The 26,518-nt window shown below is 40.8% G+C and overlaps 1 protein-coding gene across 1 annotated transcript in view; it reads left to right on the plus strand.

The window, feature by feature from the left end:
* The window catches only part of LOC311495063 (metabotropic glutamate receptor 8-like), a 121,605-nt gene that overhangs the window by 15,269 nt on the left and 79,818 nt on the right, over window positions 1-26,518 (plus strand). Inside the window, exon 2 of the mRNA XM_084554374.1 lies at window positions 25,805-26,021. Within this exon, the coding sequence (XP_084410500.1) occupies window positions 25,805-26,021 (217 nt within the window). The remainder of the gene's footprint in view (window positions 1-25,804; window positions 26,022-26,518) is intronic.

The following is a 26,518-nucleotide window of genomic DNA, read 5'->3' on the forward strand; positions in this document are numbered from 1 at the left end:
TTGCAGTTGAGCAGGACCTAAATTATTTAGAATAAATCTTTGATAAGGTGATTCATTACAAAACAGCAAAACATGTTGATTCCCATTTCCCAGAGGCCAAGATGAGGTCTTACAATATCTGGATTAAATTAAATTAAAATAAAACTTAATCAAATATGGGACTTATTTCTTAATTTTCCCTCTGTAAATTAATCATTTTGGTACTGACCAGAAGCAGATTACTTCCCTGCATATTATATAAACTGTTAAAATCAGTGGTTAGATGTGTCCCAGTCCTTTACAAAAGTATCATTGTCATTGTAGCTTTGCACTGTTGGAAAAATGTATAGAAGAAAATGTAATGGCACAGAAGTAATAACAGTAAAAGTACAGATGCAGATTAGATTTTTGCTTTTAGCTCTTCTTATTCTTACAGTTTAATAATCCAAAATGAAAAACTTTGTCCTGAGGGTGCTGATAGACGATGGTTTATGGGAGCATTAACTTCTTAAGCCCTAGGGTGCAGGGAGGTTAAGCTGGCCTAAAGAGACATACCCAGAATAAATAGGAAATAATTCCAAAACTATCAGGTCAATATGCATGAACCTGGTCTGTATGCATAGATAAGACTTCAGAGAATGGATTTCCAGTTCAGTAACATGGTGGTTGTTACTATGCCTGGTTTATTTGCGATGAACTAAAAGAGAAATTAAAATTTTTATCCTCACCTAAAATTTCTTATATATCAAATAGTAGAAAACACCCTGATAGCAATTATATCATGCGCAGAGATGCCACCGAACTTATCCAGTAACCTTGTAACGAAAACTGTCCCAAGAGTTTATAGAAATACCTAAAAGCACACACTCAAGAACCCAAAGTGTGCCAAACTGGGTAATTACCTCTCTATAGGTTATCTGGTCACAAATACTACAAATTCCCACAGGAAGATGTACACGATTCAACCTTTGGCATTTGATTTTAATTTACTCCACGTGGCTGTTTCCAGGGAAATGAGTCTCTAGGGTATGTTACATACCATTGCGAAGGTCTTGTTTTGTACAAGATGGCTATATTGTGTTTGACATCTGTATTCCCAACAATAACCCACTACATAGAGGCAAAATACCATTATGAAACTGAGGCACAGGGCTCAGATTCTGTCAGGCAATTCACCATATGGTTGATGGAGAATAGTGTGCATAGGACCACAAAAGATAAGAAAAACAATGTAATTTGTATTAGTTGTCAGTTGTTTTTGGATTTGATTACATATTAAGCCATAAGAAGAAATTCTGACATGCTGATTAGTTCAAAATTTGGCTGAGGCTAGCTGCTTAGCTCCAGGTATGTGTCACATTCTATTCTGACTGCCATTTATGCACTGCATAAGGAACACCACACACCACACCCCATTGTATGACCTACTTATTGGCAATTAGTTATCTGAGATTCAGCCAGGCTGATACTGGGTTTGGCAGGTGGAAGGGTTTAAAATGTAAAGGCTGCATCCTCTAGAGATTTACTGACACTCAAGATTCCTTTTGTTGTAGGCAGGTGGGTCACCAGAATCCTTAAGATATATCCTCTGTGGACCATGACAGTTCACATTTTCGTCTGGCAGCAGGAATCTAGGGATGGTTAGTTGTTCCACCGACTTTGACTCCTGTACCACCATGAGGTTCATATTGTGGTTAGGTGACAACGGTGGATGTTTTATGTACGGACTCATTCCCATCACCCCCAGGATAAATGGTAGTAATCACTTCTGTGACTTTTCACCTAGCACTGTGTAAATAGTCCTAGTTGGTTTACACTCTCATTTATGAGCAAAATCCAAAAATATTTAAATGACAGTTCCTTCAGCTGCACTCGTGTTCATAGAGAATTAGTAAATGTTAGCAAAACTAAATTGAAGAAGGCAAACATTGTCACTGTGAGGGTGGGATGGGATGATAAAATTAGCATTTAACTCAAAGCAATGCCGGAAGACTTTAGTCTTAATAATTTGCTCATTTGTGATCATTTCTGACATGTACTCTGACAGCTTGATGTCAGCTGGTGGCTATCTGAACTCAGGCCCGTGCTGGTTTTTGGAAGATAAAAGTGACTCTTTCCTGTTTTTGTGGCTTCTGGTTTTGACTGAAGAAAATAACTAATGACAAAGTCTGACAGCAGCAGATTAACTTTTCAAGCTGATGTGAACAGCTCTAGGGCTGAATCTCACTGCAGGACATAAGCATTCATGTGTCTTCAGTAAATATGACACTTCTCCTCTTTGAATCCCTAACCTGAACTGAAGCTGTCCGGCTTCACTGTCTGGGTTCCGAGACAGACCCTGATTCTTCTTTTATTTAAAATGCTTCAGGGAGAAAAAAAAACACAAGTTATTCAGCAAGCGAGACAAAACCTTTAACAGCCAAACAAATCACTGCTCACCCCGCTGTGCCTGTGGCTTCAAGCTAAATGCTTTTCTTCCTCTGCGGAGGAGGCTATTACCTGGATGAGTCCTTCAGTGATGGTTTAATCACTGTGTTTTCCCTCATGTCTTCTGTGTTCTTGCACATCAAACTCCACATGTTGTTGTTTTTTTTGGTCTTGTTTCTGTGTCCTGATTGCCACATAAATGACAGTGGTTATTTATCATTATTCTAGACTTTAAATCCTCATTTGGGTGCTGAGCTTTTGCCTTTGTGCAATTTCTGCCAATTTATTTTTTTTGTTTAATTCTGGATATGTCTATCATGCTCACCACATGACACTTGAAAAGTTGCTCAACTTGACAAGTTGTTATGTACTTTTCAAAGCTCTCCATGAATTTAGAGGCTTCTTAAATTCTTGAAGATTATCTTAGATTTCATTCATTCATTCATCTTCATCTTCTGTAACTTATTCCTGTCAAGGGACGCGGGGTCTGCTGGAGCCTATCCCAGCTGTCATCGGGTGAGAGGCGGGGTACACCCTGGACAGGTCTCCAGTCTATCGCAGGGCTAACACAGAGAGACAGACAACCATTCACACTCACGCAAACGCACACCTACGACCAATTTAGAATCACCAATCAACCTAATGAGCATGTCTTTGGATGGTGGGAGGAAGCCGGGGTACCCGGAGAAAACCCACGCAGACACAGGGAGAACATGCAAACTCCACACAACTCCACCCAGTCGGCCCATGGATTCGAACCCGGGACCTTCTCGCTGTGAGGCATCAGTGCTAACCACCTCGCCACTGTGCCGCCCCTAGATTTCATTTGTTGTGAATTTATTCACAACAAATTCATTTATTTAATAGGCAAATAGGAAACTCTTTTCCTTTGTGGATTTATTATTATTTACAATATTTTCTGCCTGAAGTAAATATTATATTAAGTTCATTCTGGTATCATTTTACTTTGTTTCAGGTGTATTCTGATTTTCAACGTCATTGCCTTCATTGCTGGGATATTTTCACCAATTTACAGTTATCCCTTACTGATGGTTAACCTAGCAATTCTGAACATCCATATATTTTTCAGTAATTTTTTAGGTTTTTAGCTTATGTAGTTCTATCCCTGGTTGTTTAAGTTTTAAGGTGGTACTTACTATTTCTTGATATACACTCTGACATAACACCCTGTGAGCACATTTGTGATCCACATATTTATTGGACAGACATGTTCTCACTAGGTCCAGACAGGTCAGTTGGATTTTTTTTGTTTGCTTCTAATGTGATTTGACTGACATTATCCTGAAAACTAAAATTCTCGTCTTTATTTTGCATCACTTTAATATATTCTATTTGGCCCAGTTTTACAGAAACTGTGTCCAGATTCTTAGTATTTAAATGGATCGCTGGGCATGCTGCTACATGTGTGTCCTGGACCGAGTTGTTCCCGGCATGCATCCTCATGTTTCCCCCTGGAGGCTGCCGATGGTCGCAGGACACCATGACGATGGATGACGATGTCACAGCATGTCATTGCTAACGTTGTTCTTCCACATTATCATCAAGCGTCTCCTTAGATCCGTGTCTTCACCTCTCACAGCGGCAGGCCAGCGGAGCTGTGACGTTTTGGGGTTAAGCTGTGGGAGGACGGCACTCCCTGCCTGCCGCTGAATGCGATGCTAGCTGACACGTGTCTGCTTGCACTCAGCTGTCACGTTCAGCTCAGGAGAAGCTCATAAAGTGGACTGCATGGTGGACAAAACACAACTGCTGCTCATTTCTTTGGCCTTAGTGAGATGAAAATCAGTCAGAGTGGGAGAACAGTTTCAGATCATTTAGTGAGTTTGAAAAAATATTTTATTCAAATGTCTGCGTAGGTTCTTTGTCATCTGGTTCATGGTAATGGTATATCTAAAAAAACAAGATACTGTATGGTGTGCCATCAATCTACAACAAAGTCTTTACATCTTTCCTAAAACAGTTTCACCCCTGGTCACACTTTGAGTCTGGAGTCTCTGGCCATTAATAGATAATGAGAGTGCCATTTATTTGAGAACGAAAACAGAATCAGAACCAATTCCTCCAATTACAGGTAGTATCTGCTTGTTAACAGACCATTTCATGAGAGATTCTGGTGGTAGAAATGGTTCCTAATAACAATAATAACCGCAGCTTCCCACCAGTCATTTAGAACATAAGAGCTACTTGGATGAGTGGTGAGATGTCTTGAAGAAATTCTTGAAAAAAAAAGCAATTGTGAGATTCTGAAGTTCCCGGAAATGAGCAAAATTTCGGAGTAAACTATCAGGCTGTAACTTCAGAATGTATGATATCATAGTCATTGGTATTGTCAGTAATGACATCTCGCATGTGATAGTTGAAACTTTTGGGATGTCGTTTAAAAAATGTTTTTAGCTAAGTATTGGTGAAGAGAATTCCCTCTTGATCTGTTCCCTGTCCCATCACCCTATGCAGCTCTCTGAGCACTGATGCTCAATGGTCCTGACAGCTCCCTGGTGCTGATTGGTCTACTAACCCTGACTCCCCTGCTATCTCTATACCCACCCCCTCGTCCTTAGGGCAATCCTCCCGCCTCGCTGGAGATCAGCTGAAAACCTGCTGCCTGTCATCACACTGTCACTCTCACGGAGAGAGAGAAACTGAATGTACCAACAGCTCACATTCACATTCTGTCAATGTTGCTTATTTCCAGGATCAGTTAGTATGAAAAAAAGAAAAGCAAATGTTTCTGTCAAGTTCAGCAGTCGGTATATACTGGACTTACTTTAAGTTATCAACCTGACTGGATGTGGGGACCAGCAAACTAGTTGTTGGGAGTGGGGGTGGGGTTCCAGGCATGTTTTAGGACATATAGTCCATATATAAAAAAGTCTGGAATAACATTTTCTGTATGACAGGGTGTTTTCATATTTCCAACAAACATGAAACTGTGTTTAGTCACAAGTCATGTCTCCTACATTGCTGAAAAGTCCATTCTCACTGATTGGCAGTGATTTTGCTTGGATTTGTGAAAATAAACTGCACATACAATACATTAGTCTGTACTGTGAACCTCAAATATAAAAATGTAAGAAAAGTAAAAGTAGAGAAAGTAAGAGTAAGATCTTCAGAGACATATGGATTTAGTCTTGACAACATGTATACGAAACTTCTTAAGCAGTTGACTCCATTGTTGACTGAGTGGTTTAAAACCTGATGATTAATTCAACAGAAACATCAGCAAGTACAAAGCTAGTTGGTCATAGCGAGGGATCAATGGCAAACATAGCAGAAGAATGCAATTTTTACAAATTTTCCCATTCCTGGTCATCGATTTTTCATTCCAGATGAGCGCTGGAGAATAACGGCAGAAGAAGAAGTGAGACTAGAGACTAGAGTAGAGAAGTAGTCAGCTGGAGACAGGATGTGGTTAGCTTAGCATAAAAAGCTGGAAGAAGGAACAGTTGGGCTGTGTCCAAAGTTAATATAGCGAGGGTCATTATTTAAAATGTTGCATCTCAATATTTCTCCTTTGTCTCAGTTCAGTTCATTTTTTGAACAACATGTTTTGGAACAACTCTTCCCTGAATTCCCTGAAGTATACATCACCATGAGTTCAACTGGCCAATTCTCAGGCAAATTCTGGAGCTAAAATGATCGTCTTCACGGGGGACATTAGTGACACTCTTGTGTAAGTCACACTCAATCCAAAAATAAATGTATCGTGCCTACGGTCCTCATTATGTTTCAGAGAAACAGTGTGATTTTAGGTGTAAATTGAGACAGTTTAAAACTACCTCAATAACTCCATTCAGCTCCAACTGATGACTATCATTAATAACTGAAAATGCCTTCAATCCATGGCCCAGTCACTGCTCCAAGTCTCTGTTTCTCATGGTTAGTTTAGTTGTTTAACTCTACTTCACCACTGAGAAAGTCTGTAGCACCACTCCCGTTGCTTTGATTACCTGTAGTTTAACAGAACTGGCTAAAGGCAAAGGCTAAAGGTGAAAGCACGTTTGGAAAAATTAAAAGACACCTGACAGCCCTTAAGAAGGCAGGGTTGGTCTGCAGTTCCAGAGTAAATTAAGACAATCCACATGTAAATGACCACTCTGTTGATTCAGCCTCTTGGGACAGCAGCTGGCGTTTCAGGGCTTCCGGTGTAGCCAGCACGTACCCAGGTAACAGACAACTGATATCTGGGCCAAGACTGCCTGTTCCGTTTAATTGGACATTGTTCACAGTCTGACTGGAGATGCGCGAATGGACCCCACTGCAGGGGCTTTGTTTCAGGTATTTGAAATGTGTTAGCTTGGTTACTGACAGTACGACAAGGCGGACATAAAAAAAGTGACCCTCATCTTTCAGTCAATCCACCTAAAGCTGTGATCATAGCCACACATTTGTCTCTAAAGGGAGCTTTTGCTGTGTGTAATATGACCCGCTATATCTGTCTTCTCTTTGTGGGTCACTCTAATAGTCCACAAAGATCAACTGACCGTTCACGGCCTTTTCTTTTAAAATTGACCTCTGACGTGTGCTCCTGTGCTGCTCATTTAAAACTGATCAATAAGAGAAGAAGCAGAGACAATGTTCTTTTTTTTTCAAGGTGCTGAATTAAGAGCCAAATGTAGTGAGCAGGAGTGGTGGCATTTTGCTGGCATTTCAGTTTGCTGTTTCCCCGATAAGAACGCTTTAATAACTTCAGAATGACTCAGATCAGGTTTACTGGTCAAACACATTCATGTCCTCATCTCTTTGAGCTTTAGTCTGACAAACTGCAAACATGGAGGGGACTTTTGGATTCAGCAGGGTACAGTAACAAGAAAGCCAAGTGTTTGTTTATTTAAATGTGGGATTCAGAACAATTATTTTTGTAAAAGACAGTGTGATGTAACAAACAGCTAGTAAAATTACAAAACACAATGAAAAATCCAATGGCAACTGTTGACATTTCCAATAATTTGAACAAGCGCACATTTAATCCGCTTTGAAGCATTGCCTACAGATAAAGGTCAAACTAATGACACAAGGAAATGTTTTAGACATTTAAGTGTCTGGCATCATCACCGCCAGCTTGCAGGCATTGATTCAACCATGAATTCTGCACCATTTCAAAGAGTGCTTGAAGATAATGTGCAACACAGCCCTAAAGCATTTTGTAACTGAAGGATTTGTGCATGGAAGAGTGGTCTGCTAATGGAGTAAGAGGAGCTTCTGAGGTAAAGTGTGTGCTTACTTTTGGCACAGAATAATATTACATTTATATTGTTGTTGAATAAATGATTTCAAAATGTGTGTGTTGATCAAGTATACCGGCTCCACCTGCTGTACATGTACATTTCTCACATGACCAACCTGTGCTACTGCAGTGAGGCTCAGACTATAGCCTCAGTCTATGGCTCTCCTCCAGTGCCATTAGGTTAGCTGTGGGGTCGTCAAATGGAATCTGCCATTCACTGATGTTTTAGCCCCTGTCAGTACATCTCCTGGAATGTGGGGGGCAACGGCATGTTGGGGATCGTCTCCCTTCTGTGAGATGTACTCTTTACATAAGTGTTAGCCACAAACCAACCTCCTTCATCCAGCGCCAAAGCCTGTTGCTGGATTTCTCTGCCTCTTCCTAAACCTCCTGCAGGTCTAAACCTGTCATGCCAGCACCACTGAGCAGCTGTAGCACTGCTTGGCTGACAAAACAGTGCAGTGGCATGAATGGTAGGACGTTTTATTTTAACATTCAATTCAGGAGGAAAGGCTCTAATTACATTTTTTGAGTTAAATTGTCATTTCACTTTTTGTTGCATGTTGTTAAATGCTAAATTTGGCACTTGTTGTATTTGGTGGGACTGAATAATACTTATAAGTAATCAATAGTAGTTCATATGCCCATTAGTCTGTCTTAAACATGATTGTTCAGTTTAGATTTTTGACATGAAATGTAAAGCATATCATCATTGGTCTTGTTTCAAAATATTACATTTTATTTTGTTTGGTTTTGTTTGGTCATCAAAGGTAGATAATAAGTTAATATATTTTGTCACAGTATAAGGTTTTGAAATGCTGGATTTTGCACAGCCTATCATGCTCTTCAGCCAATCTTTTTACCTTCTGTGCTAAGTAACACGAAAACGCAGTGTCTTTATTTGAAAGTGTGACTCAGTAAAATGATTTAATGTGGCATTTACACACACTTTGTTTCTGATGCTTTTATAAAGTGTGATCTATCAGTTGATAAAATTACAAAACACCATGAAAAGTCCAGTGGCAGTTGTTGGGAACGTAGTATTTCCTTCACTGCCTTGGTGTCTTTGTTAAAGAGGTTAGTAGCACATAGATATAGTTTGTTGGTAAAATTGTTTTCACAAAACAGACAGAAATACATTAGTTTTTACAAATTGGAAACCTAAGATTATAGAAGTGACCCATTACAAATATTACCTAGAAAATCCAGAGTTTGTTCAAAAAACGAAGTGTGTAAGGACCATTTCCAAAGAAAAGCTCTAAACTGATCAGAATGACTTTTTATGAGTCACTGTAAACAGTTGCAGCTATTTGGCAGCCTGCTCTTTTAAAATGTTCCACTTCAGTTGTGTTGTGTTGTTTTATAGGATGCGTGAAGATGCGAGCTGTGTTCAGCACAAACCCTTGTTAAAACCGGCACAGTGAGAGGTCACACGGGCTGGCCTGGCTCAGTGTGGAACATCGCTGCTGAAGACATTAAGTGCTTTTCAGACATTGAATAGAGCTTGACAGGAAAGTTAAAGTTGCTTTGTAGAAGTGATCCGATCTCGATGAAGGCAATATTTCTGCCAGACTTCAGCCATCTTTCTTGGGAATTATATTAAAGACATTTCAGAGAAACAGAAGGGCAAAACACAACCTCCTTCCAATTTTTTCTTGCCGTACCGTTCCAACATGTCAGTCTTTAATGAAATTAAAGTTTACAATGTCTTACACCGGAGGGCCTTAGTGCCACACATTTCACGCAAGTCCATAAAACACAGTAAAGTAGTAAGTTTAAATTATACAGTATCACTATTACAGCAATATATTACTTTGGCACAGTGTATTATTGTTGGCCTTTACATTTAAGGCTACTACAATGTTAGTATTTTAACATTTTTCAGGCTTGCTAAAGGTAACCTTGGCTGATTCATGACTGACTGGGTGCACAGTCAGTAACTTTTAAAGCAGGCAATCTTTCCGTAAGCTGACAGCTGTAAGCGCTTGAACAGAACAATAAAAATGTTAATAATGTGGTTGTACTTTTAGGCAGATAATGTATTGCAGGTGTGGATAATTCAATTGGATGTTTTTGTATCACATCACATTTCCTCAGTATGTTAATGTTAATAATGTAAATACATTGCATTTCCTTCAGGACGTATATTATTTGCTGGTGCAAATTGGCTGTTTATTAAAGTAATTTCTAGAAGACATGGTTGAGCCTTGAGTATTCATGTACTGACTACAAATTCTGTTGTCCCAGCAATTAGTAATTAAAGCCACATAAATGTGTACTGCGTGTGTCCTTGTCAGAACAGTAATTGTAGCCTAGTTAAGGTCTCTGCAGCCTGGTTGTTTGCCTCTCCGATTCTGCAGCTGATGCATGATCTGTGAGTGTGTGAGTGATCCCTACAGATGAATTTCATTCATCTTTTCATTCATCAGACTTTGTTGATCAGCGTTCCACCTGTGTGATAAACAGGACTGACATACCTGTTTCCTTTCTGATTCCTCCTCTCTCGTCCTTTGTAGTCTCACTCCCTTCCAGCTGGATTTGCTGTGGGGCAGCATCACCTGCTGTTTGGCCGTCAAATGCCTCCCTGATAATTACAAAGTGACAGAGGATAGAGAGCCCACTTCAAAGGGTTCCTGTGGCGCAGAAAGACAGTTTTAGAAAACCACCAAACTGGCTGTTAAACTGGTGTTTCAGATCAGATGGAGACTGGCAACAGAAAGAGTTTGATAGAAGTATACTCAGAAGGGTTCTGGATATATTTGGAAACGTTAAACTAAATTAACAACCTTACTGTAATAACACATCATCTTTGTCAGTCTCTCTGTGCAAATCCTTATCCTTTAAAATGTGAACAGTTTCACTTAACGTTTCCTTACTTCTATCTAAAAGGTGCTAATTTTCTTCTCCTTCCCCCGTCTGTAAAACTGCCAGACCTGCTAAAATCCTGCGCTCATCCACACGTAATGAGCCAGTGCTCTCGCCTCAACAGACGCCCCCAAAACCCAACAATTAAATCTCCCTGCTCATTGTTATTTAAAGAATGGTCAGTAATTAGATGTATTGAGCCGAGCTCTCAGAGAAAGCCCGTGTTTCCTCTGGCAACCAGGCTTTACCTCACCGCTGGAGTTATTGGGCAGAACGTGGCAGAAACTGAAATCCTGTGTTCTTCCAGCTGTGACTGAGGATCAACAGGTTAGACGGGTACGATAAAGATGACAGTCTGATCATAACGAAATTTTCCATGTCTTGACATTTAAAAGAAAAACATTAGATTAGATTAGATTCAACTTTATTGTCATTACACATGTACAGGTACAGAGCAACGAAATGCAGTTTAGCATCTAACCAGAAGTGCAGTAGGCAGTAGGTGCACGTGGCATAAATATTATGGTAAATAAGAAGTATGGTACAGGTTGTTTTTACAGCGTATGGACAATATTTACAGATCAAAACCTATGTACAGGTGAGACCATACATACAGGTGAATGAGCAGGATATACATAATGATTGAATGAGGTACTATGAACATATTATACAGATGGATTTGTTCGTTAAATGTTAGTAGACTATAAACAGGAACTACAACATAACATAATTTACAATAGAGGAGATGGGCAGATGATAAATTAGGCGATACAAAAACAGATAAAGTGAGCAATTTACAGTGCAAAAATAAACAATAAGCAGTAGCTACCTAAGGTTACTAAACTAGTGCAATATTCGGTACATAGTACTGTGCAAACAGATTATTTAAAGTGTGCATGTGCAGAGTAGTCCAATAGTGCAGTGGTGATGGTGTAAAAGTCTTTGGTCAGTGAGGGAATGAGGAGTTGACGGGAGTGGGGGACAGGGGTCAGCGGGGGTCCGAGTTCAATAAGGTCACAGCTCTGGGAAAAAGCTATTCCTCAGTCTGCTGGTCCATGTCCGGAGGCTTCTGAAACACCTGCCTGAGGGCAGGAGGGAAAATAGTCCATGTGCCGGGTAGGAGGAGTCCTTCAGAATGCTGTGGGCACGACGCAGACAGCGCCTCTTCTGGACGTCCTCAATGGCAGGGAGTGGAGTTCCTGTGATGCGCTGGGCAGTTTTCACTACACACTACAGGTGTTTGCGCTCCGCAGCAGAGCAGCTTCCATACCAGACTGTGACACAGTTGGTTAGGATGCTCTCACCAGGATGGCTGAAGACAGATGGTTCTTCTTCAGTGTCCTCAGGAAGAAGAGGCGCTGGTGAGCTTTCTTGACCAGGCTGGAGGTGTTGGTTGTCCAGGACAGGTCCTCCGAGATGTGGGCCCCCAGGAACTTGAAGCTGGAGACACGCTTGACGGCCATTCCGTTGATGTGAATGGGGTCATGCGTGCTTCTTCTCTCCTTCCTGAAGTCCGCAATGAGCTCCTTAGTCTTGCTGGCATTAAGGAGCAGGTTATTGTCGGCACACCATGTGGCCAGGTGCTGTACCTCTTCCCTGTAGGCTGTCTCATCGTTGTTGGTGATGAGACCAATCACGGTGGTGTCGTCTGCGAACTTGATGATGGAGTTGGATCCATGCACAGGTCTGCAGTCGTGGGTGAAGAGGGAGTACAGAAAGGGGCTCAGCACACAGCCTTGTGGCACACCGGTGTTGAGTGTGACAGTGGTGGAGCAGATGTGGCCTGACCTCACGTGTTGTGGTCTGTTGGTCAGAAAGTCCATGATCCAGTGGCAGAGGAAGGTGTTGGTGCCCAGGGCTCCAAGTTTGGTGATTAACTTGGAGGGGATGACAGTGTTGAATGTTAAGCTGAAGTCAGCAAACAGCAATCGTGCGTAGGTGTAGTTATTGTCCAGGTGTGAGTGCACAGAGTGCAGTGCTGTGGAGACTGCATCATCTATGCTCCTGTTGCTGCGGTAGGCAAACTGGTGTGGGTCCAGTGTGGGAGGGAGGGAGTCCTTCAGGTGTGCCAGGACCAGTTGCTCGAAGCACTGCATGATGATGGGTGTGAGTGCTACGGGGCGATAGTCGTTGAGGCACGTCAGGTTGGAGTGTTTTGGCACTGGCACGATGGATGTCGCTTTGAAACATGTTGTCACAGCTGCTCGGGCGTGGGACAGGTTGAAAATGTCCGTGAAGATACCCGGTGAGCTGCTCCGCAGATGCTCTGAGCACACGTCCTGGGATGCCGTCTGGTCCAGCAGCCTTGCGTGCGTTGATCCTGCTCAGTGCTGTGTGGACATCAAACATTATTTTAGAAGTGTTTTTAATTTTCAGTCAACCCTCGCTGATAAATAGGATGGACAAAAATACACAACACCTAACAAAACAATCTCCAGTATCATGCAGGACAGAAGACTGTAGAAAAAATGTACAGCGCATCTCCAGTTCCTCCCATTGGGCAAAATGATGCTAATATACCAGGGATACAGGGAGTGCCATCTTGCTAGTTTGGAGTCAGAGTCTGTGCAGTACTGATTGAGAGTGAGGCCGCATTATGGATGTCCCGCCCATACTTTCTCTCACTGGCGTTTGCGTTTGATTAATACTGCACTCAATACTGCAAGCAACAACATTATGGATTGAGACTTTGTAAATGCTTACCATTGATTGCTGACTTTTTCCCCACAGAACCTTTGATGTTCTACTCCATGTCCTACTTCTAGTACTAGTATAAGACTGCTTGAGTGAGTGGTTGTCATGGTAACTGTCAGTCATCATGATGTCACAGAACATTTAATATTGTAAAATAATTGAAACCAAAGTCCTCAGAAACATTTTAGCTCAAAATGGCCATTAGCTCAACAGCATTCATTCCCGTATCTGCAGTGGCATGTAAGAGTGCTCAATCATTCCTTGTTAGCTATGAACACACAGCTAAGTCATATGGCCAAGAGCTTATACACAATGTCTACCTGCTAACTTTACAAGCAAAAGGAACAATGGAGAAAGACAGCACCATCCATTTACTGTACACCACTTCATTTGCCCAAATTCTGGATGTATACAAGTGCCCACATTATAGTACCTTCAAATTCTACACTTCTACACTTTACTTCTTAACTCTTAACTTAACTTCAAGTTAATTACTGGGTTTCTGCTCTCTATTGCAGACCCATTCTCTTTTTGAGTGAGATAAACAATTTAATGATTAAAAATGAACTGCACCACGGCCTGTAATAACCCTCGTAATTGCAGCAGCCGTAATGGAAGACTTTTTCTACACTGTTCCCATTTCCCAAAAGACAGAAAAGTGTTTATAAAATGATATATTGCTGTCATGTTCAGAAGAGCTGAAACAGAAACATATTATCATTAAAGCAGAGTAGCAATCTGTATCAACAGAGTGAAGGTTCCCTCAGCCGGATGGATGGATTTCAGGACTAAGAATAGAGGAAGGGAGTGTGCAGAGAGCCAACTGCTGCTGGCTTCACACGGACATAAATTAAAATTGCTGGGTGGATGCTAACACCAGAGCCAATGAGTGGCAGTGATGAAGATAAATGTTGTAAACATTCCTGACTCATGTCAAGGTGAACTTGTAGAAAAACCAACATCTCATTTAGGCTGCAAAAGGATTGTGTACGAGCTCTATGAGGAGTACGAAAAGCAAGTCAAAGAACGTTTTGGTGATGTTTTCACCTCAACGTCTTTTCATATGCTAATGTGTTTGGAGCGATGCACAATCTAATTAGACATGCTGAAGGTTGGTGCATCTATCTGACAAAGATACAAAAAATTAGAGACACTCCTTGTCGTGGACTAGGACCCCCCCCCCCACACACACACACACCCACACATGCACAGAAGCCTTCCTCTCTACAGAATAGATATGATTTCTGTCCCCCCTAGGTAATTACCTCATTTTACCTTTGGGTGGTGCAGCAGTAATATTTAGGTACAGTGTTAATGTTACTATAGTATGTGATTAAGCTTCTCTCAAAGCTTTTTTTTTGTAACAAAATGGGTTACCAGATCTTACTGGTATTTCATGTGCATTTGTTTTTTTTTGTTTTTTTAATTAAGAAGGAACAACTTTTTCATTCCAGCAGTGGTCATCAGTGAGTGGTGACACGAGGCTCAGTGTAGCTTGAGTAAAAGTCCAACAAACTGGAGCTCTATAGCTGTTTACATGCCGTGGATGTATGACTCAGCCTTGCTGCTACTTTTCCCCTGTGGTCGCTGATGATATTACAAAGGTTTAAAAGCATTTTCCTCGTAGAACAGTTGACAAGAAACCTCCCTCTGCAAACAAGGTCATGTTTTTCTCTATGAATATACCATCCATTGCCTATGGAAAAGTGGGAATTCCTGATGGGCCAAACATTTATTCCCGCTAGAAAATTCTTGTGCCTTGTGGCCATTTTGATTCAGGTAGTTGTTTTAGTCAGGCAATACATAAATGACTATAACTGACATTGTTTCATCCATCGCTGTGTCAGATCTGTATCCAAGCAACTGACATCTTTTATCTACTTCTACCTATTACCTGTCATGGAGTATTATCCTTAGGCAGTCTTTCTAAAACTAGATTTTCCACAATGCTAGCTGCCTACCGTAATGCTCTTCTTTTCCTATTTGGTCACCATCATATATTCGACTGTGCATGTTTGGAACCTGACCATGTACTCTTAACATTTTCTTGTAGCATGTACAGGATTGTGCAAACCTGCTGTTTGAGTTAGTGTCCAATGGTGCATGCCAGCCCACTAAAGCTAATCTAATCCCCCCCCCCCCCCCCCCCACAGGAATCAACATCCTAATATTGTCATTGTGAGCATGCTAGAATGTAGACATTAGCAGTACCTTAGCAGTTTGCAAATGTACTGTAAAATGTCACAGAACAGCTAGTAAAGACTTGTTTGTCTTGTTTTTGGTTACATTATAACTACATAAGCGCCGAATATCTTAGTATAAAAAAATGATTAATTTGGCGTGATGACAGTGAAGAGGCTGCCTGTTTTACTGTCTATTCAGTCAGTCTTTTTGACTTCACTAGCAAGTGGGTCAGTGTGTGTTTGGGGCCTTCATGTTAAAGTGGGACAACCCAAATAAATGTGTAAAAATATACTTACAATGCAGTAAGTAAGATAGAATGTCTTCCTGCTGTCAGCTACTGACAGAGAGAAACCATTTCTGTTGGTTATTCCTTGTCAACACAACGTGCACTGAGAAAACTGCCTAAAATAAGCTATTCAAATTTTTATTACTAAATTAATCTATTGAATTCAATTCTATTTATATAGCATCAATAACAATACAAAGTGTCTCAAGATGCTTTATAAAACCCTACCTGCACACAAGACCTGCTTCGATAGTAATTTAAATTACTTATCTATTTACTTACTGTTTCTCCTTTTATTAAAGACACAAACTGTTGAACTTCAAGTCTTAAGTCTAAACAAAATCTAAATCTGAGAGAACCTGCAGGAATCACTTGCTGCTGACCAAAAACCTCCTCCAACTGGTGATGATGGGATTCATTTTACCCAGTGTAAGATAATTTGCCTTTAACATTTAACAGTCTCTACCTGGCTGACCTTAGGCAGATGGGTCCCTCAATATGAGCTAAGTTTCTCCCTGTTAATCGGGAGTTTTTCCTTGCCTCCGTCGCCTTCATGTTTGCTCTGGATATTTCAGGCCAGGTTTCAGGTAGGGTTTTGGCCCAGTTTTCTGTGGGTTCAATTTTAGATGCAGACTGAATGTAGAATTTGTTGTAGTTCATTTGTGTTGAATCTAATTTGGTAGTTTCAGGTGACAATTTTCTTATTATTGTAAGACTGTTATCTGCAGAAGTAAAAAATGCTTTTTAAAGATACACAGGAAGAAACTACTGGCGATGTGGCAAAAAGACACCATGGAATTTTAATGAAATGTATGAGATGACAAAAACCTTTGGCGACCAAGGTGAGCGAATCACAAGTTTGCTATTGAGGAAAAAAACAATGCAAAAGAGTAATAAAGCTGATTGACATATGATGCATTTTCAGAGTTCCTCAAAATTCTACTGGAAAGAAACGCCTTCCATGAATTTGGTTCCCACCACCAGCTTGTACCACAGCTGCCATTGTTATTTTTTTTCAAACAGACAGTGGTGATGGAAAAAGAGCTAGCTCAGTCCATAAAAATGTTTTATGTTATACATTTTTCACTTGGAAACATTTGGGTTGGGAAATACAACAGCAATATGAAAGAATTACAGAAAGAACCAGAGATGTAGCAGAATGCCCACTAGTGACGAGCTGTCATCTCCATCATGTCAAATTGCTTTATATATGCCTGTTGAAAAGAAAAAGGAGGCGGAGAGTAGTTTCAAATTCCTACATACATTATGTCTGTCATCCATAGAGGATGGTATATTTAGGCATTGTAGAGCTGTTACTGATCATATTTTAAAGGCGGAAATTTAAATAGCTTTCGGGTTAACTTAACTGAACAGGGCTGAATACAAGAATGAATCGGTACAAGTGAAACTTGCAAGTGAAATAATAACACTCAAATCACTGAACACTTGATGTATAAACATGGCGTCACACATGCATTTCAGGTTTCATTTTTCCACACAGATTTTAGCTAATGCCTGCCTTGTTAAATCCACTCAGACTGAAGATACGAAAACACTGACAGGCTGCAAAACTGCTGTTAACGCATGGAATACACACAGTCTGCTCAAACACCACTCCACTGTCCTCCCACACCCACATACAGAACGTACTTGAAATATCTATATCTATAATGCAACAGCTCACTTTGGTGAGCTGATGTACTGAACATGAGCACGGAAAATGTTTCTTAACTGAAGGACTGTCCTAAAGCTGAGCACATTACATAATCCCCACTGGGCACAGACCATATGAATACTTGGTGTCTTCAGCAGGACGTTAAGAGAATCTAAATGGAGGGCTTGGACTCCTTGGTGTTGGGCCTCAGTGTGTTTGCTGGGTAGGCAGAATAGATGCAGACAGGCTGGTCGAGATGTTTGTTGACTCATTTGTTTGTTCTCTGTATTGGTTCCAGCCTGTCACTGCTGACAACAGGTGAGGGCTGGCGTTGTCTGGTTTATGGAGTCCAAAAAGCCATCCGGCTGCGTCAGGACCAGCTGGCTGTGACACCGAGCCAGAGTAGCAGGGTCCTGAGACAGGACAGAAGTCAGATAGTCAGATAGATTTCTGGCTCTCAGCAGCTTTCTGTTCCTGAGATAAATATTGCAGCAGTAAGCAGTATATGAATGTAGACAGTTAGGAGTTATTTTTAGCAAACAATAGCAGTGCATTACTTGCGACGTTCATTTCAGACTTCAAGGAAAGAAGATGAAAAAGCAATTTAATCAGATGGAGAGTAGCAGTCAAAGCAATCATGAAATATGTAACTGTAAATCTACTGCAGTTTGCATCGTGCATTGTGTCATGTGTTACAAATGGTTCAACCCACAGAACTTTAGTATATATTCAGTTTTAAATTCTAGCTCCTTAAGTTTCCGAAGAAGCCATTTATGTCAGGCTGGGCTTCAGTAATTTCTAATTTAAAGATGCCGCAATAGACACATTGAGTCTTGGAAAATATTCCATTCAGCGGCATTATATGTTTATTCTTAAGACTATGATTCATATTCTGAGCAGTGGAGGCTCCCTCCAGCACAAGTGTATGTCGGATTTTGGCTAAATATTATTTTTAAACATTATTTCATTATATTCAGTACATCTTGTCTTCTTCTTCAAACAGGTTTTCAATGTTCCCAAAGTGCTCTGAGTGACTAAACAGAACCATATAAAGGTTTATCCTGCTTCAGTTTCAGTGAATGGATATTCATGGAAATGGATAAAATATGTGTCAATAAAATCAGCTACAAATTGCAGCTTCATTAAATGTCCAGTATACTGTGGTGATGTTTCTTGCTAAATGCAAGGCATAATTTCCCTCAAATATTAATAAACTGTGGCTTTGTCTTTCATGAATTTAAAAAGATAAACTGTAATTATGCCCAACGCAAAAAGTCTACACTTTGTAAGCTGCGCTTTAAATAGTATCACAACTTGCTAATAATCTTTTCAGATTACTTAAAGTCCTTGGGTATTGTACACACAGCATGTTTAAGACTATGAACTTGTGCCTCTTGAAGTGGTTTGTTCTAAATTTCAGGATCTGTTTTGCATCACTGTCCAGCTGTAGATAGCTGCTTTGACTTTTGACATTTGCATCGAGAATTTGGTAATATATTTAGTGAAAGCTTTTTGGTGTTTGTTACGTTAATTGCTGCTATTTTGCTTCTATTTGTGTAGATATGTGTGGAACAGTTAAAGGATTTACTGTGTTTAACTTTTCTATTTTAACTGAAGGCTTTCAGTTGAAGTTGCTGGCCTGGGGGAACTTGTACGTGCCTACGCCAACACCATGGCTGGCGTACGCTGGCTTCGACAGATATTGATCCTTTGGCGACACATAGAGATGATGCCGGGAAACTGTCATAAATGTGAAAACTATAGTCCGACCGATCGTGACTGTGCCGGTCGACCCTGAGAAGAGCCATGCCAGCTGTCAATGGGCGAGAGGCGGAACCATTCATACTCACATTCACACCAATTTAGAATCACCAATTAACCTAATGAGCATGTCTTTGGATGGTGGGAGGAAGCCGGAGTACCCGGAGAGAACCCACGCAGACACAGGGAGAACATGCAAACACCAGTCGGCCCATGGATTTGAACCCGGGACCTTCTCACTGTGAGGCATCAGTGCTAACCGCCTCTCCACTGTGCCGCCCCCGCATTCAGTCAGGCATATCAGATTCCCATACAATGCATCTGAACAGGTCAACATTAAAGCGCAATTTGCAGCGAGAACCGGTTTTCTGAATGCAGTCGGAGCTATCGACTGCACACACATTTATATAAAAGCCATATCACATGATGAAATTGTATATGTCAACAGGAAACATTTTCATTCGATCAATATACAGATCATATGTGGTGCGCAAATGCAATTAACCAACATTGTGGCACGTGGAGGACAGCGTGCCAAAGAGGACATTTTTGCACATCTCCACTCCAGTGAGTAGCGTCTCCAGTTCGCTTTCTTTTTTCCCGTCCTACTCATTCTTATGTTTTCATTTTCTGATCGTGCAGAGAGGGGAATCTCAGGTGCAGGGTCAATTTAAACATAACTTGCATGTTTAAAAGGGGCGTGGACAGGAAGTTGCATATTTAAAATCGGCGTGGAGGGTCGGGTACGCTTGATTGGAATGTACAAAGGAAAAATGCTTCTAGATCCACGCAAGTCTTCGTACATGAGGCCCCTGATCCTTTAAGAGTAAGTGTAGTTTTCTCTCTGACAGTTAGCAGCAGACACTGAGGAGAATCCGTGTCGTCTGAAACAGTTCCTGACATCTGAACTCCCTCGGCGCACTGTGAGTTGCTTCAGAAGAAAGTAAAAAACAAACAGGGTTTTCTTCTCTTCTGATGCTGATGCTTAAAGAGCCTCATAAAATCCACATATTGTCTGAGCTCAGCTGTTGAATGAACAGTTTCCACTGTTGCATTTGGAAAGCTCATGGCCTGGTCAGGTGGCACATGTTAAAACAGTGCAGTGTCACTGAAGTTGGCTACATTATGCCACTGAGGTGTGTATCTCAGTAAGCCAACACACAACAACACATTCTTAGGACACAGGTTCCTGAATTCTACACTGAAGTTCATACAGAAGACCAAGATCCTACAGAATAGTAACAGTGGCACTTTGACCCTTCAACCCAAGCTGGGATGAAGGAAAATATATGCAGCAGAACATGCACACAAAAATGCAAAAATAAATGCTAAAAATAAAAAATAGAAAAGTCTTAAAGTAAAAAGTACATATGGTGCATATTTTGCTAAATGTCAAATGAAAATGGGTCAAGGCTCACTTTTGCCTGAAGACCTACAAGCTGGCTTATTCAGCCATGTTTATGAAGTAAACTCAGAATGCTTTGGAATGAAAGAACGGAGAATAGTCGGTATAAACATTTAATTAAAAACAGGAAACTGAGTTCCTACCAGGTTGTTGAGTTTGTTATTTCCGGCGGGGTCCTTTCAGCGTGGCAGTGAGTCATTCTGATTTTGTCCCGAATTCAGTTTGAACGTTGCTAGAAGGAAACATTAAAAGAAACAGAGCAGCGACGACAGGAGTCATGTAGCATTTTTCCTCTAGGGTGAAGCTGTTTATTGTCCAGGAAACAGACAGATGACAGAGAACAGCGCTTTACTTTAAATAGGAAATCAGAGCGCAGAATAAAAGATGATGGACGTGTGCTGTCACTACTGATGGATTTTGTCTTTTATCGTTCAGTCGAGCAGAAAGCTTAAGGCTCTCGCAGGATGACGAGCATCAATCACTTCTACAGAAAACAGCCTGACATGGCAGAAAATGTCGTGTGCAACTTCTGATGTTAAAGATGTGTAGAGATGTCCACATACATGTAAATCCGGCTTAAACGTGAGCCCAGGTCTGATCCTGTTTGCTGTATAAACAATAGCACAGATCAGGTGTAGGTGAAGAAATGATTGCTGCCAGGATACAATCTAACAAACAATGCATTACAGGCAGAATGTTCAGAATGTTACACTGAAACTGTAACTTGATTTTAGAAAGTTACTGGAAAAAGTCTGAAACGATTGTCGATTTAAAGGACTCGATGATAGGGAAAGCTGACCTTTTCAAAATGAAACATTTCTTGCACACTAGAGCAGAGTTTTTTCACAGGCTGACCTGACCCCGGTCTGTAGCTGCAGCAACAACCACAATATTATAGAGTTTTAGGGGCAATTCACACAATTCAATTAACTTCCATAACATAAGCTAGCTAACACATTCTTAGGACACGTCATGTTTCTGAACTCTACATTGAAGTTGATGTTCAAGACCAAGATCCTGCAAACAAGTGACAGTGGCACTTCACTCATTCATCCCAAGCATGGCCAATAAAAAATATATGCAGCACAACATGCACACAAAAATAAATTAAAATTATCAATACATCTGGAGAATGTGGAGCAATTTCAAGACTGTTATCCCACATAAAAAAAAAAAAAAATGCATTTGTGCAAGGTGCTTATTGTGGCCTATGGTTAGGTCTCATTGTCACAGCGCCGCGTAGTGGCTGTAGTTGTTATGACAGGAGAACAGAATGAACTGAGGGGATGCTTTTCAAGGAGGAGGACTAAGGAGGAGGACAGGGTGTATGGCTGGGTTTACAAAACATTGTTCTTAAACACAAGAGGCTGCTGCTTGTTTCCTTGTTCCCGCAAACCCATGACGTTACTGTAACCATGAGATTCTCTAACTAACCTTAACCCTCATCTGCCCCTAAATCTAACTACTGATTAGAGGAAACAGACGACTAACATTGGGTTGGATGACCTGTTGGAAATTTATACAAAGTTGGCTGAACAAAGTGAAAAGACGGAAATAGAAGTAAGTAAAGTTTTCAAGTGAAAAGGTTTGAATCTGAAGGCAAATTCAGCTTGATGGATTTGATCCATTTGGAAACAGTGAGTTCTTTCCATCTTTTTTGTTTTGTTTTCTCACCACGATTACTAAAAAGGAATAAAATCCTAGTATTAACAATATTTGTGTTTGTGGTTTTTCAGTTGTTGCACTGTAACCATTTTTTGTTTTTTAACTAGTGATTGCAACACTGAGAGAATGGAGAGGTGAATGCGCTCAGAGCTGATCAGCAGGTTTTCCAAATAGCTGCTAATTAAAATTGCAGTCCTAAAATCGTGACAGGGACTCCTCAGGAAGCTGCCAGCAGGTCAAGTTAGATTTTTCTCAGTAAGTCACTGTAATTTACTTAATAACACATTTGGAACTCTGTGAGAATATCGCACGCCTCGTATTTCACAAACCACATCACTGCCATTATTATTGTTATAATCAACATTTCTATAATTTAATGTTAATTTCCTTCAGCTTGAGTCATTGCAGTTTTGTCCATTTGAAACAACTCAACTCAACATTCTGTTGCTACATACAGTATGGTATAACTTATATTAAATTGCCTAAAACATAAAAAAGTCAAGGGATTTTTTTAAAGAAAGAAGCAGCGTGTGTTAATAATAGGAGCTAATGTGCTTTAATGGAGCTGCAGCTGACTGCGCATCAATAACTGATGCTGCTGTTTGTTCAGCCCACAATGCATCATTAATGCTGATGTCGGGTTCCCATTATATTCCCATACAGCTAGTTATGTGCATCACCTCTGTGAAGCTCCATTACGTCTAGTCTGCCAGAAGAAGACAGCTTTTGCTTCAGAGCAAGAGGCAGATGCTCACATGGCTTTTGACTGAAAATACATGTATTCTGCCACAAACTAGTTTGGTCTCCTCAGCTGTTACAGTCATTGGTGATACACTTACGATAAAACTGTTTTCTTAGGCCCTCTGAAGGTAGTTTTGGGATTTAATACAAAATAAATAAGTGTTAATATAGAAGTATATTGTATTTGAGAATATACCATAACTATAAGACCATATCTTATAATCAAGGGAGAAAAGTATCTTACATATGAAACAATTTAAATATACTAATGGGCAATTGGAACATTTCAGAACGCACTTAAAGGCCGTGACAAGTCCCTGGTTGGCTGTTTTCTGGTGTCTGGCCATCGGTGAGCGTTTGTTGTCCTAGATTTTCCAGCGGTGGACTGAGTCCATGAGAAAGATCACTCTGACTGGCTGTTCAGATTGGAGAACCACTGCACAAGAGGAAAAACTTAAGTAAACAAAGCAACATAGTTCAAAATGCACATAGAGAAGGCTTTTCTCGTTTTACAATCTTATTTAATCTGATATGATCTTCTAGAATCATATCTATATAACTATAGACCAACAGGATTCAGGTTCAGGAGTCACCACCTCTGTGTGACAGCTTGTAGCTGTTCCTAGCTTAGATAGCCAGATAATAGTAGCTCTTCTGATTTCCTTTTTTTCTTTGCTCAGACACAGAGCTGGTGATTGGCTGTAGTCTTTGCAGTGTGTTCAAAAGCAACTTTATGGCCCAGACACAGGCAAGAGGTGACATACCCTTGGCTTTTGGCGCTGTTAGTTGTACGGGTTGTACCAACTTTTAGACTAGTCAGCTAGTCGACTTTACTGCTGTGCCAAGATGCTTATAGCAGGAAGTCAACTAGTCGCCGATCACGTGACATTAACGCCTCAGAGAAGACAGGTGAGGAGCCCAGTGGGTCATTGCAGCAAACTAGCAGTGGTTCATCAAGTGTGTGGAAATACTTCAGTAGAGGTGAAGCCCATTCTATTGTGACATGCAGAATATGTGAGTCCTGAAATACAACCCTCACTGTAATTATTTCCATGGCAACAACAGGACTATAAATCTTTAATGAAACATTTTTCAAAAAGTTCAGCCATGACATTGACAGTCATGACAGTCAATGGCTGTCAAACTGTTTCTCTTTATATCATTATCACGATCTTAGTTGCACAAGCTTTTTTTCTTTCATAAAAACACTGCTTTGTTATATATTTTACTGTGTCAAACACAATGCCAGTATGTGTCTGTCAATACTGTGTTTTATGCTCAGTGCCAGCACACAAAATATTTCAGTATTACATGATTAAAGTTGGAGGCTGTTTCTGAATGGCTGACACTTTGGATAGAATTTTTCCTATTTTACATGACGGTCAGTTGTCTCATGTCAAATGGAAAATGTAATTCTCCAAAATAACTGCAGCCATCAGATGAACAGGAGGAAGTGTTTGAAGTATCTTAAATGTAAACCTCAATTCAGCCTCAGACTCTCAGACATGTTCTTTGAGCCAAGTTGTGGACAAAATAAACTTCAGCTTCTTTCTGATGTGTTAAAGCTGCAGTCCTCTGATAGTGTCAGCTCTCAGACAGGTTTGCATTTACAGTACAGGTCCTTTAATTTGCCGCCTGTCACTGAGCGAGTCAGGCTGAGTGACATTAGCATTGCTGTCAGGCCCCCGGCCGTCCGTCTACCTCCCTTCTCCTTCTCCTCTGTGAATCCTGATTAGGCGTCCGGCAGTGCTTGGCCCAACACGCCCAGCCTTTGACTGAAGTGAAATCAATCAGCCCTTCAATCCTTCTCTAAAGGACCATTATCCAGCCCGCCGGGCCTGTCGGCCTGCCTGCTGCAGAATCTATGACCTGATCCGCCTCTCCAATTCACACGACAGAGCTTGCTAACTCAGAACAGACAAGAAACTGGGCAACAGGAAGCTAAGGAGGGTCACGATTTAATCTTCAAACTTAGCCTGTTTGAGTCTCAACTAATAAACTTCAGTAAGAAATTCAGTAAGAAAAAAATATAAGACAAATTACTCAAAATATATTAAAAGCGTTTTCCCCAAATGTCTCCTCCTTTGCATTGTACCTTCGTTGCAGTGTTAGAAATGCCAATTACACATTTTTTGTCCTTCAGTCTGTTCTTTGGAACATTGAATTTAAGATAATGGACAGCGCATTGAAGTCTCAATTTAAGCGAGTTTGCAGCAATGTACAAAGAACTGAGTGGGAGATATTTCTGTTGAACACTTGGTGCTGTTTATGACTCGACTCAAGGGCTTCAACATAAAGTGGAGACCAGACAAAATCTATTTATTTTATTTATTTCAATGAATTCTTCAAAAATAAAAATAAAATGGGCTCTGCAGCAAGAGAGTGGCCTTCAGGCCTCTGCAGTCATGCCTTTTATCCACATCTTGCGTCTGAATAAGGTACTTAAGCCCATGTGTTGAGCAGAATTGATTATTTTGTGGAAAATGCATTGCAATCAATAATGTGAGTTTTAAGGGTGAATGTGCGCAAACAGGTTGTCCCTGTATACCTCTGCATTCATCCTGTTGCTTCCATCAGCAGTCATCAATAAATGCCAGTTTGTTCCAGTGGCATGCAAAAACATGGCAGTGCTTCATGGCAGAGGCATACCCCCCCAAGCCATGACTTGCGGAGTGTTGCACTGGCCCGTGAGCTGCTCCTTTTTCTCGCTGCACACTTTCCTCTTTCCATCATCTATCAAGATGATGGAAAGAGGAAAGAGATCTGATTTTCAAAAGTGTACTTGAGCAAAACGCTGTTGTGTTTTATTGTTTGTCAGACTGACAGTTATGTAAAAGTAGACTGCTCTATCAGTTTTGGTAAGGTTCCAGTAGATTGAACCCTGTTTTGTCTCCACAGATTCCTCAGATCAGCTATGCCTCGACGGCTCCTGAACTCAGTGACAACACACGCTACGACTTCTTCTCTCGCGTGGTTCCTCCAGACTCCTACCAGGCTCAAGCCATGCTTGACATCGTCACAGCGATGGGCTGGAACTACGTGTCCACACTTGCCTCTGAGGGAAACTATGGGGAGAGTGGCGTTGAGGCCTTCGTCCAGATCTCCAGAGAGTCAGGTAGGAATTCTCAAGCAGATTTAGTCTGTTAACTGAACATCGTGAATCTTACATTTTATACTGAAAATTATTTGAGATGAATTCAGTCTTTTAGAAGTGATAAAATCTGCAGAGTAAAACAAGACAGGCAGGATGAGCAGCGTCTCTCTTGGGTTTAAGCTGCTGCGTGATAAATTTGCTGTTCACTGTCTTGAGGTGTGTTGATGAGTGAACAGGAGGAGAGGTCTTGTAATTGACTCTTGTTGTAATTACATCAGAAGTCGACACAGTTTTCTCCTTGGCTGGTCACCGTGAGGTAATCAGAAGCAGCCCTTGCCGATTAAAATGTTATCACACCCAGACAAGCACTGACATTAACTGGATTATAAGAGGCGTGTTAACATTAATCAGCGGTCACATGTATGTTAGAGATCGTCTGCATGTGTATGCATAGTTGTTGAATTCAGGTTCAGGAGTTCTGCTGCATTTCAAGAATGAGTCAGAAGCTGTTATTGCCA

The sequence above is a fragment of the Chelon labrosus genome, assembly GCF_963514085.1.
Source record: "Chelon labrosus genome assembly, chromosome: 11".
In the NCBI taxonomy this organism is placed as follows: domain Eukaryota; kingdom Metazoa; phylum Chordata; class Actinopteri; order Mugiliformes; family Mugilidae; genus Chelon; species Chelon labrosus.